The sequence below is a fragment of the Ovis canadensis genome, chromosome 8 (assembly GCF_042477335.2).
Source record: "Ovis canadensis isolate MfBH-ARS-UI-01 breed Bighorn chromosome 8, ARS-UI_OviCan_v2, whole genome shotgun sequence".
NCBI classification, from domain to species: Eukaryota; Metazoa; Chordata; class Mammalia; order Artiodactyla; family Bovidae; genus Ovis; species Ovis canadensis.
The window spans coordinates 101,541,708-101,557,464 of record NC_091252.1 but is presented as its reverse complement, the minus strand read 5'-3'; the positions used below and the strand labels follow the sequence as shown (position 1 = coordinate 101,557,464).

Sequence of the window (15,757 nt, the reverse complement as noted above, 5' to 3'; positions counted from 1 at the left end):
GCATCAGGAGTGTCCCTAGACGTCGCGGCGCGTCAGGCGCGTCCCTAGACTTTGGGGCACGTCAGAGGCGTCACTACACGACAGCGCACATCAGGCGCGTCCCTAGACGGCAGCACTCGTGTCAAGCACAGCAGCGGGCATGGCGCGCGTCAGGCGTGTCGGCAGCACTCGCGTCAGGGATAAGCGGGGCGGCGCGCATCAGGAGTGTCCCTAGACGTCGCGGCGCGTCAGGCGCGTCCCTAGCCAGCAGCACTCGCGTCAGGGATAAGCGGGCGCGGCGCGGGGCCTGTACCCGAGTCTGGCCGCCCGTCCGAGCTCCGGAACTCCTGCATCCTCCTCTCCAGCTTCTGCTGCCGCCGCCGCTTCATGACCACCTCAGGGTTGGAGATGGTTCGCGTAAAGCTGGTCTCAGGCATGTCTTTGTAGACCTCAGCGGCCAGGCGAGAATTCTCACTGTGGGGAGAGAGGGAGGAACAAGACACACGAGGTTACATTAGAGACAGGCTCACTGCTCGCACCCGACTCACAGGGCGCGGGTCTTCCAGCCGCTCCAGAACCCTGAGCAGTTCTGCCCTGCCCTGGTCTAATTAGGACAGATAAAGTTTCTCTCGGTACAAACTAAATTGCTGAACTAGGCAGAAACTCCTAATTAAAATTTTATAGTTGTTTACAGAACTTAATTGAGTATTCATTAATAAAACTAAAAGAAAATAATTTCAGTTATTTCTACAAGGTTTCTCTATCTCAGAGAGATTAAATAAGTGTTACAGCATTGCAACCACAAGAAACAAAGAACTGAATACATGAGCAAAAATCTGTCTAATTACGTGTGCATGCTCACTCAATCATGTCCAACTCTTTGCGACCCAGTAAGTCTTGAAGAATCAAATGGCATGATTCTTTAACAACTGGAAGACTGGAAAAGGAAATAGCTCCCAAAGTTCCTACAATGAGTCAAGTGTATAGAAGGATGAGTTGAAAACTAAATATTTAGGTAAGACTAATACAGGGCTTCCCTGGTGGCTCAGACGGTACAGCATCTGCCTACAATTCGGGAGACCCGGCTTCGATCCCTGGGTCGGGAAGATCCTCTGGAGAAGGAAATGGCAACCCACTCCAGTACTCTTGCCTGGAAAATCCCATGGACAGAGGAGCCTGGTAGGCTACAGTCTATGGGGTCACAAAGAGTCGGACACGACTGAGCGACTTCACCTTCACTTTCAATATACTTGACTAAATTTTGATATATATACTTGAAAGATGTCATAAAAATCATAAAATAATTTCATCAAATCAGTTAAGCTTTGAATCTATTGTTGAACTTAACTCATTTTAAGTAGCCTACTTTCTTAACACAAACATTGATCATCCTGTACACTAAATTAACAGAATGACTGTAGCCTCAGTCTTAAACTCTCCTCTTCCTTGATACTTTTCATATGTGAGCAACCCATGCGTGCAAGTTCCTCCTCTGGCATGAATACACTGAGTAGAGCCTCACTATGTAACATACTATACTCAGGAGTTCATGCTCATCACACAGGCATCTCTGCCTAACAGGTTAAGATCTAAATCCACTCTGGTGCAATCCACAATGGCCTCCAACTCCACTCTAAAGTAAACACCCTTCACTGACACTGGTTAACATCCTCAAGACACATGGGACACTTAGAATCAATCAAAATATGGGAAAAGATGAGGTCACTGCAGCAGAAGCGCAGAAGCAGTTAACAAGCGTGCAGAGGCAGCGGCCGGGCTAATGGTGAAGCCAGCTGCGCTGACGCGCTCACACACACCGCAGGGATCAGACACTGCTCTGTTACACTCGCCAGTCCTAAGGGAGGCACGAGGGGCCCGCAGGCTGGAGACCCTTGTCTGGTAACACAAGCATGCCACAGTGTCTCTGAGCCACTCTTCCGGAATATTTCCTAAGGAAATAGTCAAACAAGTCCTCAAAACTGTAGAAACAAGGACGTTCGCTGGAGTGGATGCAGTCAACACCAAGACGAGGAGGCAGCCTTGGAAAAAGCACGTGATGATGGAACGAACTGACTGAGCTGAAAACCCATGAGGCTACACAGAGGCCAGGAGACTCAGTGAAGAGCAGAGGCCAGGTTCTCCTCACGCCTCCCTTCTGTTACCCCCTCAGCTCCGAGATCAGAGGCACAAGTCCCTTCAGACAGGTGAGCACACCTGTGCTGGGGACGGTGCACAGGAAGGAAGGGGAGGGGCTGGGTGGTCCTGATGGCGCCTCTGAGCTGAGACGGGGACACCAGCTTTTCACCAGTCTTGCCAACCTCCGATCAGGTGTTAAGCGTATCCGAGGTGTCTGAGAAATCACTGCTGCCTTAAGGACCAGAACAGCAGAGAGGGAAGGGAAGGGAGGCAGGGATGATGAGAATCTGACCCCATGGTTCACTGGGAAAAGCAGCCCCGTTCGTGGGTTCCCCATGTTAAGATGAGCAAGCACCGCAGACTGGCAACGTTAGCAACACGTGCTGCTCAGCAGACGCCCGGCTCCCCTCGGCATGCAGAGCCAGGGCACGCTGGTCACTGAGCTGAAGTCACCCCTCCCCCATTTATCTCGGAGTTTAAGGAGGCCTGCTGCGTTAAAAACATTTGGCTTAGAACACAAAGAAACAGGAATATTTCCACAATTGACTTACATATCATCCCCAGGAAAAGGTCTATCATCTTTATCAGACGCCTGTCTCACTGCCTCTTTTTCTCTCTTCTTTTTTTCCTTCTTTTCCTTCTTTGAGAGAGTTCTCTTGAAGTTCTGGATAACACCTTCTTTTTCCTGCTTTTCAGGTCCGTTACTTTGAGCCTTCTGATAAAAGCAACATTATCACTCCACTGCTCCGACACAGAATCACAGAGAACCATCTATGGGGATCTAACTGCATCTCACACGCTACAGCCGGAAACAGCCACTGGGGCAGGGAAGGCCTGGGATGAGAGATGGGCTTTGTCTCAACTGTGCCAGCGGGCACGCGAGTATACTGATCCACACTTACACGCTCAAGATCTCATTTTACCGAGTGAAAATTTCACCTACGTTCAAACCGATAACCAGAGAAGCAAGCACACAAGAAAACCCAAACCCACTAAGAAAACGGGTGGGAATCACACCAGCTTATCATTTTTAATAAATAAAAATCCAAATAATTAGTAACTTAAATGGATGGAACCTAGTGGAAATACAGAAATAACCATTTGAAACATTATCTACTTTATAGATGTTTCCTTTAATGTCAGAAGAAATGTCAAGAATAGCCCTAAAAAATTGGCTTTTATGAAGCAAAGTTGTTAAGTGTTGTGTTTACACAAAAACTTCTAATTTCTTTTCCAGATCTTTTTTTTTTTTTTTTGCTTATTCTTAATTTACAACATGACCTGCATGCAGAAGACGCAGAAACAAATTATTTTTTATATGACTTAATAGGCTGGCTGGTAAAGAATTAAAGAAAATACAAGATTATTTTATGGGGAAAGAAAACTGCCTTCAGCTGTGCCGGCAAGCACCTCCATCTCCATGCAAGCTGCCTGGGCCCCATCCAGTCGTCCCGACCCTAAGAAGGGCTCTACTGTACACTGAGCGGGACCTGGGGCCCCACCAAAAGGCACACCAGCTGAAATCACGTGGTTAGTCGCTCAGTGGTGTCTGACTCTTTTCTCTTTTCGAATCCATGGACTGTAGCCAGCCAGGCTCCTGTGGCAGAAAAAAGTTATCCATTCTGACTTTGTATGTGTTTACCACAAAGGTGACAAGTCCCGGGAGCACAGCTGTGTGTCTGGATCTTCCACATGGGACGCTGACGTCACACAGACACTGCAAACTGCCGCCAGAAGCAAACGGCGGCCCTTTTCCCAGATCTACTGGGAAATTCAATGTAAGATTTTTCTCAAAATACCCTTAACCTCTGCCTTTGCTATCACTTGTCAACACTGAACTCTAGTCTGTAAGAGGCCAGCTGACTCGGAACAGAATTATAATCATTTTAAAGCTATATTTCATAGTATTCCACGTGGAAAGAACAGCGGCACAGGAATTCCAGTCTCATTAGCTGGGAAAGTGTTAGACTCACTCTATTACAGCACCCAGAGAAACTCAAGCAAGTTTACAAAGTAGTAACTTTCCAAACAATAATGCGAAAAAGGCCTTAAACATGCCTTACTATTAAGCTGTATCTGAAAGTTCACATGTAAATAGGTCACTCAAGTTTTATTTTCCCTTTTGATTCTTATTAAAACATATTTTGACTTTGTAATTTTGGGGAAAAAAACCTGAAGCTGATTCCTTGATCATGAAGTCTCTGAGTGACAACAGTTTACATAATCCTTTGAAAAGGAGAGAATAATAATATTTGGGATTATTTCATGAAATAGAAGATGAAGCAGGGAGAAGCTGGGCTACTCTTACAGTACTTTCCAGGAGGAAGGTGAAAGGGCAGTTTAGGGAGAGAAGCGAAGAGGAGAATGAGCCCTGGGACCCCCAGTCAGAGGCGGCCCTGGAACAGCTTCAGCGAGTCCCCCGGCTCTCACCTTTGCAGGAACGGCATCGTTCTCATTCTTAAGGACAAACCTGCCCTCTCGGTCATCTTTATTCCAGTTCAGCTGCACAACCAGGGGTTTCTCATCTATATCCAATCTTCTTTCTTCTTCACAGCATGAAAGAAAACAAACGAACAAAACACCATGGTTACTTAATGGCACTGGTCAATACAACATTACAACATTCTGATACACAGTAAACTTTACAGACGAAAAACGTCTTGCAACCTTCATTCCTTACTGATAGACTGAATGCAGTTCAATTCCTCTCATGTGGAAGTGACCGTTTCAATGACTAATTCAGGATTTTGGTGCTACTGTACGTAGAGCTACCACATGTCCAGTGCCAGAGATGGCCAGGCACAACTTCTGACCACATTTAGAATCTAACCGGGAAAATACGAGAAATATACATGGGCTAGGAAAAAAATACACGTAGGGCCTTGCTATATGTTTATTTCTGTAAATCAAGTTCTCTCAGATACAACTGGAAAACGAGACGTTCCACTGATGGATGAGGCTCTTCTCACCTCAGCGTTACGTGCCGACGAGACGTGGCCCTGCCCCACCAGCATCCGTCCTGGCGTGACCCCTGCGCTCCTCCTCCCCCGTCCTGACTCCTGCTCCAAAACGCTCAGCGCTCCACACTCACACCCCTCCCCCCAGCAAGCACCACCCCACCGTTCTCTAGATAAAGGGCTAAGAGTCTTCTTCCTTCCTTATTTGAAATCTAAAAAGCTCCTGGCAGCCCCCTGAGGGCCCCCACACCTGACCACATACTAGGAGGTGAGAGCTGGCAACGATTATCCAGGCAGAGGGCAGCAAAGATGGGCAATCTCTGTGGAAAAGGAGGCGGGATCAACCGGATGGACTGAAAAGATTTACAGAGGCTCTCAGTAAACGTTACAGACCAACAGCAACGTTAACTACCAGAATACAAAACAAACAAACTCTGAAGTACTATTGTATCAACAGAAGATATGAGAAAAGAGTAATAACTCGAGACTGGGCCGAGAAGTTGGAAATTCCTGCTTCAAACCAAAATTACCAAGTTGATCAGGTGGCAAAATGTGCACTGGGTTGAAATCCCTCATAGCACGTTTTTAGAGAACCAATATTCAGTCTAAATTGTAAAACTGCACAGAGGGAGCTGCCCTGAAACATATGTGCCAGACAACTGCATGAAGATAAATAAGTCGGGGCCCTGCTACAGTCTATATCACGTGTGCCTGACGACTCCATGCAGATACAGTCAGGGCCCTGCTACAGTCTACAGTCTACATCAGGTGTGCCTGACGACTCCATGCAGATACAGTCAGGGCCCTGCTATAGTCTACATTAGGTGTGCCTGACGACTCCATACAGATACAGTCAGGGCCCTGCTACAGTCTATATCACATGTGCATGACGACTTCATGCAGATACAGTCAGGGCCCTGCTACCGTCTACAGTCTACATCACGTGTGCCTGACAACTTCATGCAGAAACAGCCAGGGCCCTACTACAGTCTACATCACCTGTGCCTGATGACTTCATGCAGATACAGTCAGGGCCCTGCTAGTGTCTACATCACCTATGCCTGATGACTTCATGCAGATACAGTCAGGGCCCTGCTACAGTCTACAGTCTATATCACGTGTGCCTGACGACTCCATGCAGGAACAGCCAGGGCCCTACTACAGTCTACATCACATGTGCCTGACGACTCCATGCAGAAACAGCCAGGGCCCTACTACAGTCTACATCACCTGTGCCTGATGACTTCATGCAGATACAGTCAGGGCCCTGCTAGTGTCTACAGTCTACATCAGGTGTGCCTGACGACTCCATGCAGATACAGTCAGGGCCCTGCTACAGTCTACATTAGGTGTGCCTGACGACTCCATGCAGATACAGTCAGGGCCCTGCTACAGTCTACATCACGTTTGCCTGACAACTTCATGCAGATACAGTCAGGGCCCTGCTATAGTCTACAGTCTACATCACATGTGCCTGACAACTTCATGCAGATACAGTCAGGGCTCTGCTACTATCTACAGTATCTTCTGCTCGAGTTAGAACAGCAAAAGCCTTTAGTTTTCCAACTGACTTCACACAAGAAATTCTAACGTGGAAAAGGGCTGCAAGAGGCATTTCCACAGCACTGGGCCAGCGCTCTGTCCCCACATGGGCTGAGGTGCCAGGGGCTCACTAGGCACATGTCACCCATCCAGGGAGCACGCGCTGAACCTGCCAGACATGGCAGGAACCACTGGTCCCTGCGAGGCTGAGCACTGTCTCTCCTGTGGGCGTCCCACCTGTGTCAGGTGCGTTTGCCACAGCACTGTGGAAACCAGGAGATGGGGATGCTGCCTCCACCCAGGAGTGGGGCAGGGGGCGCCCAGGAGGCACGCCCCCCCATCAGGGAGCAACTGTGGCTGGGAACAGAATGAAACCACCAGTTTTCCTTTTATGTGTACTACTTTCCCAAATAACCAGCAAGCTGTTAAGAACATAAATCCTTATGAACTTGTCTGGATCTACGCAGTAAAATAAAGTGTTAAATATTTCCTCTGGCCTGGGGATGCCACAAAAAATTCCTGACACACTACGGGCTCTGTGACCCGAAAAAGACTGAGGCCCCGCACTGGGCCCACTCCTCTGAGGGCTCACACCCATGGCGTCCTCCTCTCTGAGGCCCCGCGCCAAGCCTGCTCCTCTTGAGGATTCGCACCCGCAGCCTCCTCCTCTCTGAGGCCCTGCTGGAGCCACACGAAGCTGCAGGACACAGGTGGGCCAGCCTGGCTGAGCATCACCAAGGGGCCAGGGCTGGGGCTGGGGCACAGACACGTGCTTCTTTACACACACACCTTCCTGGTGTCTTCATCCCACGCAAGTAACACAGCTTACTTTTCAACTGAAAACAGATCTAGCAAAGGAAGTTTAAGGAGAAAATATTCTTAGAAAAAAAATAATGAAGCCCATTCCATTTTTAGATCTCAAACCCCAACCGTAGACATCATTCCAAAGACCTCGCGTGGTGGCGTTCAAATGGCCAACAGCGCAGAAAGAAGCGTGGGAAAGATGAGGAATATCATCCTCCTCTCTGTATGCTATGCACCAAGATTCCAAGGTGAAAGGAAAACTCAGCCTCAGAGAAAGCATCCAAAATCGGGAAGATCCTCTCCTGTCAAATTTAGTCTAGGTACGATGTATGCAGGTGATACCCCAGTGAGCTTGGAAGAGTGATAAACAGATATGGCCCACCTAATAGAATGCTGGCAGTATGTGGTGATAACCAAATTCCACACACTACAAAAATCCAAGCCCAATTTCAGGCAAAGAAAGCTACACTTCAGGAAGAAAACTAACTAAATAAATAATGTTCAAGCAGGTTTTGCGGCTAGAACTTAAATAGGATTAAAATAATGTTCGTGCTATCTGTAGTTCTTTGTTTACAACATTAACTGGATTTTGCTATCTTTTTTTTTTTTTTGCAGGTGACTCAGTATTTCCAAAGCACTCATAATAATTTAAACATTTCTACATTCCTCATCAGTTCAACCTAAACTGCCACATGATACACAGCATACATATCAAACCTTAAAACAAGGAGCAGAAAGAGTTTCCTCACGACGCCTGTTCTTCCCAAGAACACGGTTCCTGTTCCACAGAACAAAGACGCTACAGCAAGACTGATGGTCCACACTCACACAACAATGGGCTATTTCTGGCTGTAGCACTATAATCTACAAATAGAGTTACACGAAGCATTTCTGCAAAGTCAAGCAGCCCCGTGTATCATCAAAGTAGGTTCCAGACCTGGAGAATTCAAGTATGAAACACTGCACTCCTCATCTCTGGAGAAGAAAGCAACCCCCCAAACTGCACCTGCGAGGAACCTGCTGGGACACCTCACAGACACACTCGAGCTCTGCCATCTGTTTCACGGCTCCCTCGGAACACGCCGGGGCAGCAGTGGAGCTGGGCCCCAGGGAAGCGAGCGCCCCGCGGCGAGGACGGCGCCCGCGGCCGCCCTGCACACTGACCTCCGCTGACGTGCACCTCGTAGAGGGAGTACTTGGGTGACGACAGCATGCGCATGTCAGGGCGGAACTTCTCGGCCAGCGTCTCCAGCACGTCCTGCGTGGTGGCGGTGCTGGACACCCGGATGCATTTCGTGGCGAAGTTCCCGGCGGCTTTATCTTGAAAATAAAACCTCATCACTCCGTGGAACTCCAAATCCTGAAAGGAGAATGAAATGATACATCTTTGAAAAAACGACAGCCTATAAAAAAGAGATGTCTTCAAACTTAGTCAAGTGACTTGGGGCGAGCCTCTCCCCGCGTGGCTCAAGCGTCAGGTCCGGCGGCAGAGCACCCATGTCAGCAGCAGCTGCCACTCAGACCAGGGCCCTCAGCTAGAGCCGGGCACCGCTTGGTCAAGTCTTTATAACCACCCAGTGAAGCAGATGCTTCGATCAAACCCCAGCCTCAAGATCTGGCCACTAAAACTCACAAAGCCTGAGTATCCCGTCCAAGCAGGATCAAAGCAAGTCCAAAATTAAGCCTGGATGCAGTGAACTCCGAGGTCCACACCCGTCTGACCCTGAGGGCCCATCTGTCCCGAGAATTCAAAGGGGCAAAGAACGCTAAGGCCAACCCCAGCATGAATGTGAATGAATGGAAACTCACTTTGGCTGAATGTAAGTATTTTCAGTATGAACTACTCGCCCCAGATCAACAGGCACAATGTGGATTTTTCTTAAAATTCTTTGTTTTTTAATAATCTTACTTCCAGAGAAAAGTACAACAGATGCCAACCAAAGACCACTCCGCGGGAGGCCGAAGCCCACACACAGGACCTTGGGCGGCTCCTTCCCAGGGCCCCTCTGCTTTTTCAATCAATCACAGGTTTTATTTAGGCAACACTTGCTGCCACCGCAATACCAAGACTCAGGAGTTCACACCCAGGGGCAGGGGCCTGCTTCGACACAGAGCACCCGTGTCTATCTGGTGGGCCACACCTTACCAGACGATACTATGCCCCCCCGGGACTTCTTGAACAAAGCACAGCTCCCTGCAGACCTCCCCGGACACTCCCAACCCCGAGGCTACCTGCACGGCCCGGGCACCAAGAGCGCCTCAGCGGGAGTCCTCAAAGCTCCCCTCCCCTCCCCCTACACGTCTTCCCACATCCTCAAGCATCCAGAGCCACCTCCACCCTAAGAGCAGGCAGGGGAGCCCCCTCACCCTCCTCCTCGCAGAGGTCCCTGCGGCTTCAGAGACCCTCATGACCACTACTATCCACATCCCAACCTGCCAGCCTGCCCTTCCCGGAAAGGCACCATCTAACGAGTCTTCACCTGAAGGGACAGGGAGTATTAGCGTGGGCTTAACGGCCTATTTGAAAATTAAACTGGACAAAGACACCTTCAGACACATTTCCAGCCCCTGGGTTCCTCCTGGGTCCACCCGACTCTGCTGCGGGCCACCCGCCCCTGTGTTCCCCCACCCTGGGCTAGGAACGCAAGGATCAGGGCTGTATGGGAAGGACAACCCGAACCACAGACGCCGGGGTGAAGCCGGGCATGGGCACAGGGTGGCAGCTGAGAAAGCAAGTCAGGAGTTGCCTGTGTGTGGCCCAGGCCAAACAGCCAAAAATCAGGCTGATAGTCATTTTAAAAGAAACCTCTCTACGATGCTCTTAAGGAAACGGTTCTCCAGGCTCGATCAAGCCTAAATAAAGAGGACTATCAAAAACTACCTTTGATTCAATTTGCACTAAATAAGCATTAATAAGTAACTAGCAGTTCAGTTTGCCAGGCCTCCGTAACATCACACTGGATCAGCTAAGCAGAGTCGTTACTGGGCGAGCCCCTTAATAAAGGAACACGTTAGCTTTCTGCTCAATTATTCAGCCAGTTTCGGCCAGTGTGCATAAGTCTACAGAATTTTATCAAAGCTGAGAAGACATAAAATCAAGTTCCTGAACGTTAAACTGGGCAGGCAGTGACCAAGCTACCAACCAATAATAATCGTAACTAACGAATGTTACAGGCCATCATGTGCCAGATGCGGACGGTCTTCAGCATTTAATTCCCCCAACTAAGAGGCAGGTGCTGCCATCATGCCCACTGCGCAGGGGGGACAAAGAAGGTCCAGGGAGGCCAAGCGCGAGCCGCCAGCACACAGCCGCCCGGCGGCCAGCGCCCCGCCCCGCCCCCCACTCCCCGCCCCCAGCGCTGCCTCCTGGCCCCCAGTCCCTCCAGGGCCAGCGGCGTGACCCGCCGCCGGTGCTCCGCAGCCAGCACTGCAGCTCCAGGCACCGAAAGGCGGGGCGACCTGACAGACCGCCCACTCGGCTCCTTTCCTCAGCGGTCACTTTTCCCGACAGGAAAACCGCCTGCTTTCTACCTAAAGGCACATCCTCACCTTCAGATACATTCTTCCCCGAGAAACACGATCGCCCACGGTCACCACAACGGTAATGAATCCTGCTCGGGGTTGCATTACCACTCTTTAAACAGAAGTGTTCTTGTGTTTATCAGAAGGAATACAAGACCAAAAAAGAGAGAGAGAAGGCTCATTAAGAAATTACACACACAGTCAAAACGAGGAGCAAAGACACACAGACAGAGGTTTGCTTTTCAATATTTTACCAATACCTCATTAGTCAATGAAACTGATAATCAATCGGTCTTCTTATCCAAACCAGGACAGCCCCAAATTTCCTTCTGTTCAAGCTACCGAGAACCACCTGCTTCAGAGCTTAAACAGACTAATAACCAGGCTCTGTTCGCATTCTTCTCACCGCTTCCAGCATTTCTAGGAAAACCAGGTCCCAGCCTGTAGCCCAGCAACGCTACCTGCAACAGGCAATCACCTTTCCAATCCCCTCGTTTACGGGACCACTACTTTATCTCATACACATACCTCATTCCCAAGGCTGCTTCCTCCAAGACAGCTGTGTGCCTTCAAAACACATTACTCTGCATGAAGCCATCAGCCAGATGATGGCCATTTACTCACACAGTTAAAACCAGCAGCAACATCTGAATGCCAACAGTTTAGGTGGAGAATGGACAAAACACCTGATTACGGGTTTTTTAAAGTCGTATCAATACTATTTTTTAAACCTGTATAAACTACTTCTTAAACTGTTTTTAAACCAGTACTGAAGAGCACTTTTTAAAACTATATGCATTGTATTACCTATAACTTCTTTAGGACAGATGCTCCCGAAGGCTCAGCACCGTCTGGAGCGGACCTTCGCCCACCCCTCCCAGGGAACGTGCCCCCCGCTGCACACAGCCTGCCCCCGGGGCGCCTCACCGTGCCGCGCGGGCGCTGGGTTTCTACAAACGGAGGGGCTGAGGCTCGCCGAGTGTCACATGACGGACGGCTAGCCCTGCTCAGCACTAAAGTGTTCTGCAACGGAGGCAGGTACGCTCTTTTCTCAGACATGGTGCTACTGCACACTTACAGACTGCAGGACTGTGTGAATGTGACTGTTACTTGCAGCCGGAAACCAAACAAAGGGGTGAGCCTGGCTACACGCTCTGGACCGAACCCACTCATCTGGGTTCGGGGGCGAGCCGGGGCCATGATCCACCGCACACGCCTCACAGGTCTGCGTGATCCAGTGATTCTGGTACGGCTCCTTGTCTGGAAACAAAGGCACACTCTCTCACACATCCCAGTGCACGCCTTCTCGAGGTGAGCCAACCACTGTTCTAACATCACCAGAGCCGAGGTGGAGCAAGCTCACTGAACGTGGGAAAAGTCACCTTTCAGGGGAAGATTTCAGAGTTTTCTGGTCTAAAAAACTGACCCCAACACACACACCCCACAGAGAACGCACGCAGATCACCGCTTTATGAACTCTAACAAACCACCCTGTATCCAACCACGTAAGCGTTGTAAGTAAGACAATTCTCGGCCAGAAAACAGCCTGCTGTGAACACCGATCAGCAAACATGGCTTTCAAAGGCCTCAGTTACGGCCGCCAGCACAGTCTCCTCACAACTGTCAGATTCTGAGGCAGGCTCCCGTGCACCGTCTACTCACAACCGTCAGCTTCCGAGGCAGGCTCCCATGCGCCGTCTACTTACAACCGTCAGCTTCAGAGGCAGGTTCCCCGTGCGTTCCGCTGGGAGACGCTGGTGAAAGCGGAAACCTACCTAACCCCTTAGTCAGCATCACAAGGGGATGAACAGTGAAGTTCTCCCCACAGTCCTCTGAAAATCTTTAATCTCTGTATTTGAGTAGCTACCACACCATATGCACTGGGGATGTGAAAGACGGCCACCTGTCTAGGCCGGGGGTTCTCCCCAACTTTGTCTGGGGTCCTCCAGCAGACTGGTGAGACCTATGCCACTGCTCTCAGAATAAATGTGTTAAATGCATAAAGCACAGAGGGTTGCAAACCAAACAATCACAGTAAAACGCACTCATCAGGGCTTCCCTGGTGGTGCAGTGGTGAGGAACCCGTCTTGCAATGCAGGGAACATCGGACAGATCACCGGTCCAGGAACATCCTGCAGCGCAACCCCGGAGCCCGGGCGCCACACTCCTGAGCCCCCACCCCCGGAGCCCGCCGTTAGGAGAAGCCTCCGCGACGAGAGGCCTGCCAGCCGCAGCCGGAGTGGCCAGACAGAAGCCGGGCAGCAGTGCCAGGCCCGGTGCAGCCGGTAAAGACAGACTCTTCACCAAGCCCAGCGGCTGAAACACTGCAGACCTGAGACAGAGGGTGAGTGGCCTTTACCAACATACTAAGTACGGTCTAGACCTGACTTTGTAGAAGGCAATGGCACCCCACTCCAGTACTCTCGCCTGGAAAATCCCATGGATGGAGGAGCCTGCTAGGCTGCAGTCCACAGGGTCGCTAAGAGTCGGACACGACTGAGCGACTTCACTTTCACTTTTCACTTTCATGCATTAGAGAAGGAAATGGCACCCCACTCCAGTGTTCTTGCCTGGAGAATCCCAGGGACGGGGGAGCCTGGTGGGCTGCCGTCTATGGGGTCGCACAGAGTCGGACACGACTGAAGCGACTTAGCAGCAGCAGCAGACCTGACTTTTTTGTGCATTTAAAATTTTACAACTTCAGTTTTGAAGGAGATATGAGTATAAACTTGTAAGTGAAGAAAATGCTAAATTTCAGTTATAAGCTAATAAAAATGTATTTACTGAAATTAAGATGTCATTATTTTCTCATCCATGGAATGTATCTATAGCCCTCAAGTAAGAAGGCGTCCCTGGAGCAGCTCCAGAGATGACAAACACGCTTGACAGCTACAAAATATTGCCCTCTACAGAAGCGAGACTCATCTCATGTCACTTTGCCAACTGGGCTGAACTTCACCCACTGGCATCCCTGAGCCAAACCCCAATCGGTTTGAGCATGACATTCTGCACAGGGGCAGTGCAGATGTCCCAGGCACTATGCACTCCGGGGTGTGGGTGGGGACAGCGGGCAGGACAGGCCCAGGACTGCAGCTGTGGGCACCCCTGGGCTCCTCGGGAACGGCCATGCGGTGCCTGGACCACCCCTGGCCTCCACCTACCAGACGCCAGCAGCACCTGCCAGCTGGGAGATCAGGGTGCCTCCAGACACCGGCCTGGGCCCCTGGTGACGAGCCGGGGCCCTCGGCAGCACGGTGCTTCTGTTCTTGTCCCTCCAAGTACCCGCCTTCCTGCGGCATGATCCCACCTCTCTCCTGAACAGATTCCTGCTCCAGCCTCCGAGCCGCAGTGTCCAGACGTGGTCGGTGAACTCCAGGTGCATCTAACCAGCTGCACGTGAACTGCTAACCTAACATCACGCCTGTGACTGATGCGACTTAAAGGGACGCAGCTTGACAGCCCACCCAAGACTCTCGATTCACTGGAGGCATCAGTAAAGGGACAAGCCTTGAGTCGCGGCCACCTGCAGCCTCGCTCCAGCTCAGCACGAGCCTGTCAAACCACAGCCTGGACTACAACTAGCCACCTGCTCCCGGGCTCTCCCCACCAATCAGGGGCAACGAATCTGCCTGTAAAGCAGGAAACACAGGTTCGATCCCTGGGTCGGGAAGAGGCCCTGGAGGAGGCCATGGCTACCCACTCAGTATTCTTGCCCGGGAAATCCCGTGGACAGAGGGCCTGGCGGGCTATGGTCCTTGGGGTCACAAAGATGCGACCTGGCACAGCACAATCACCTGTTCCTAATTTTCATCTCACCGTTCTTAGATCCAGCCTTTCAACTGAAGAGCTGGACGAAAGACATGGCTGAACTCCTTGATAACGTCCAGACACATCGTGACTAATCCACTTCCCTCATCTACAGAGCTGGCAGCCCACTCTCTCAGGCACGCACACGGTGACGTCACTGCGTCCACTGAGCTGGGCCGATTCCTGTGAGTGGAACTGCAGAGCCCTCCCAGCGCCCCGCTTCCCTTCAGGCTCACCATAACCAGAGAGCACTCTCGGGATAGTTTGGGTTCATCTTCACCGTGTTAGAAGGCACAGTCAGTTCACACACCGCTTTCGAAACCTGTATCCTATAATAAACATCTTCATGGAAACCCATACTTTAAAAATGATAGATGTCATCATAGGGCAATTTAAGAAATGTAAATAAATTTGTCTACATAAAAATAAACTTTCATTTGGGGGGAAAAAAGGCACGCAATAAGTAAAGTCCAAAGACAAGTGACACACTGGGGGAAAAAACATTTCCAACCTACATGAAAGAAAGAAATATAAGATATATAAAGAGTCTCTAATATATGAGAAGAAAAAAACCCACCTTAAAATGGATTAAAAAAACCTCATGTTCACAAAGTGAATATGACTCAAATAGGAAAAAGGATGAACCACCTCCTTAAAGACAAAATAACCGTGAAACTTCAAAATAAGGTCACGTTTCTCGAAGTGGTAAACGTCTAACAACCCCTGCTCTTGTGGGGTGGGTACAAGACGCATATCCACGGAGCAGGCCTGGGGCAACGCTCGGCAAATCGAGACGCCCCGGGCACAGCGCGTCCCCTTCTGCGGGCACGTCCCGAAGACACACAGGCAAAGCCGTGCACTGCGGCACTGGTGGTGACAGCAAAGGTCTGGAAATGGCGCGGCGAGGGACGCCGGCTGGATGAACTCTGGCCCCTTCACATAATGGAGCGAAACGCTGCCGCTGCACTGTGACACAGGCCGGAACACAAGCACGCACTTCCGTGGATGCA

The 15,757-nt window shown here is 50.3% G+C and overlaps 1 protein-coding gene across 18 annotated transcripts in view; it reads right to left on the bottom strand.

Moving 5' to 3' along the window:
- The window catches only part of AFDN (afadin, adherens junction formation factor), a 111,964-nt gene that overhangs the window by 71,364 nt on the left and 24,843 nt on the right, over nucleotides 1–15,757 (bottom strand). For 8 of the 18 annotated variants that reach the window (XM_069599354.1, XM_069599366.1, XM_069599358.1 and 5 more), the window contains exons 2-5: nucleotides 8,583–8,778; nucleotides 4,546–4,661; nucleotides 2,667–2,830; nucleotides 293–453 (exon numbers count right to left, since the gene is read on the bottom strand). In XM_069599354.1, the coding sequence (XP_069455455.1) occupies nucleotides 293–453; nucleotides 2,667–2,830; nucleotides 4,546–4,661; nucleotides 8,583–8,778 (637 nt within the window). The remainder of the gene's footprint in view (nucleotides 1–292; nucleotides 454–2,666; nucleotides 2,831–4,545; nucleotides 4,662–8,582; nucleotides 8,779–15,757) is intronic. The other 10 variants (XM_069599357.1, XM_069599368.1, XM_069599372.1 and 7 more) reach the window with 3 other exon arrangements.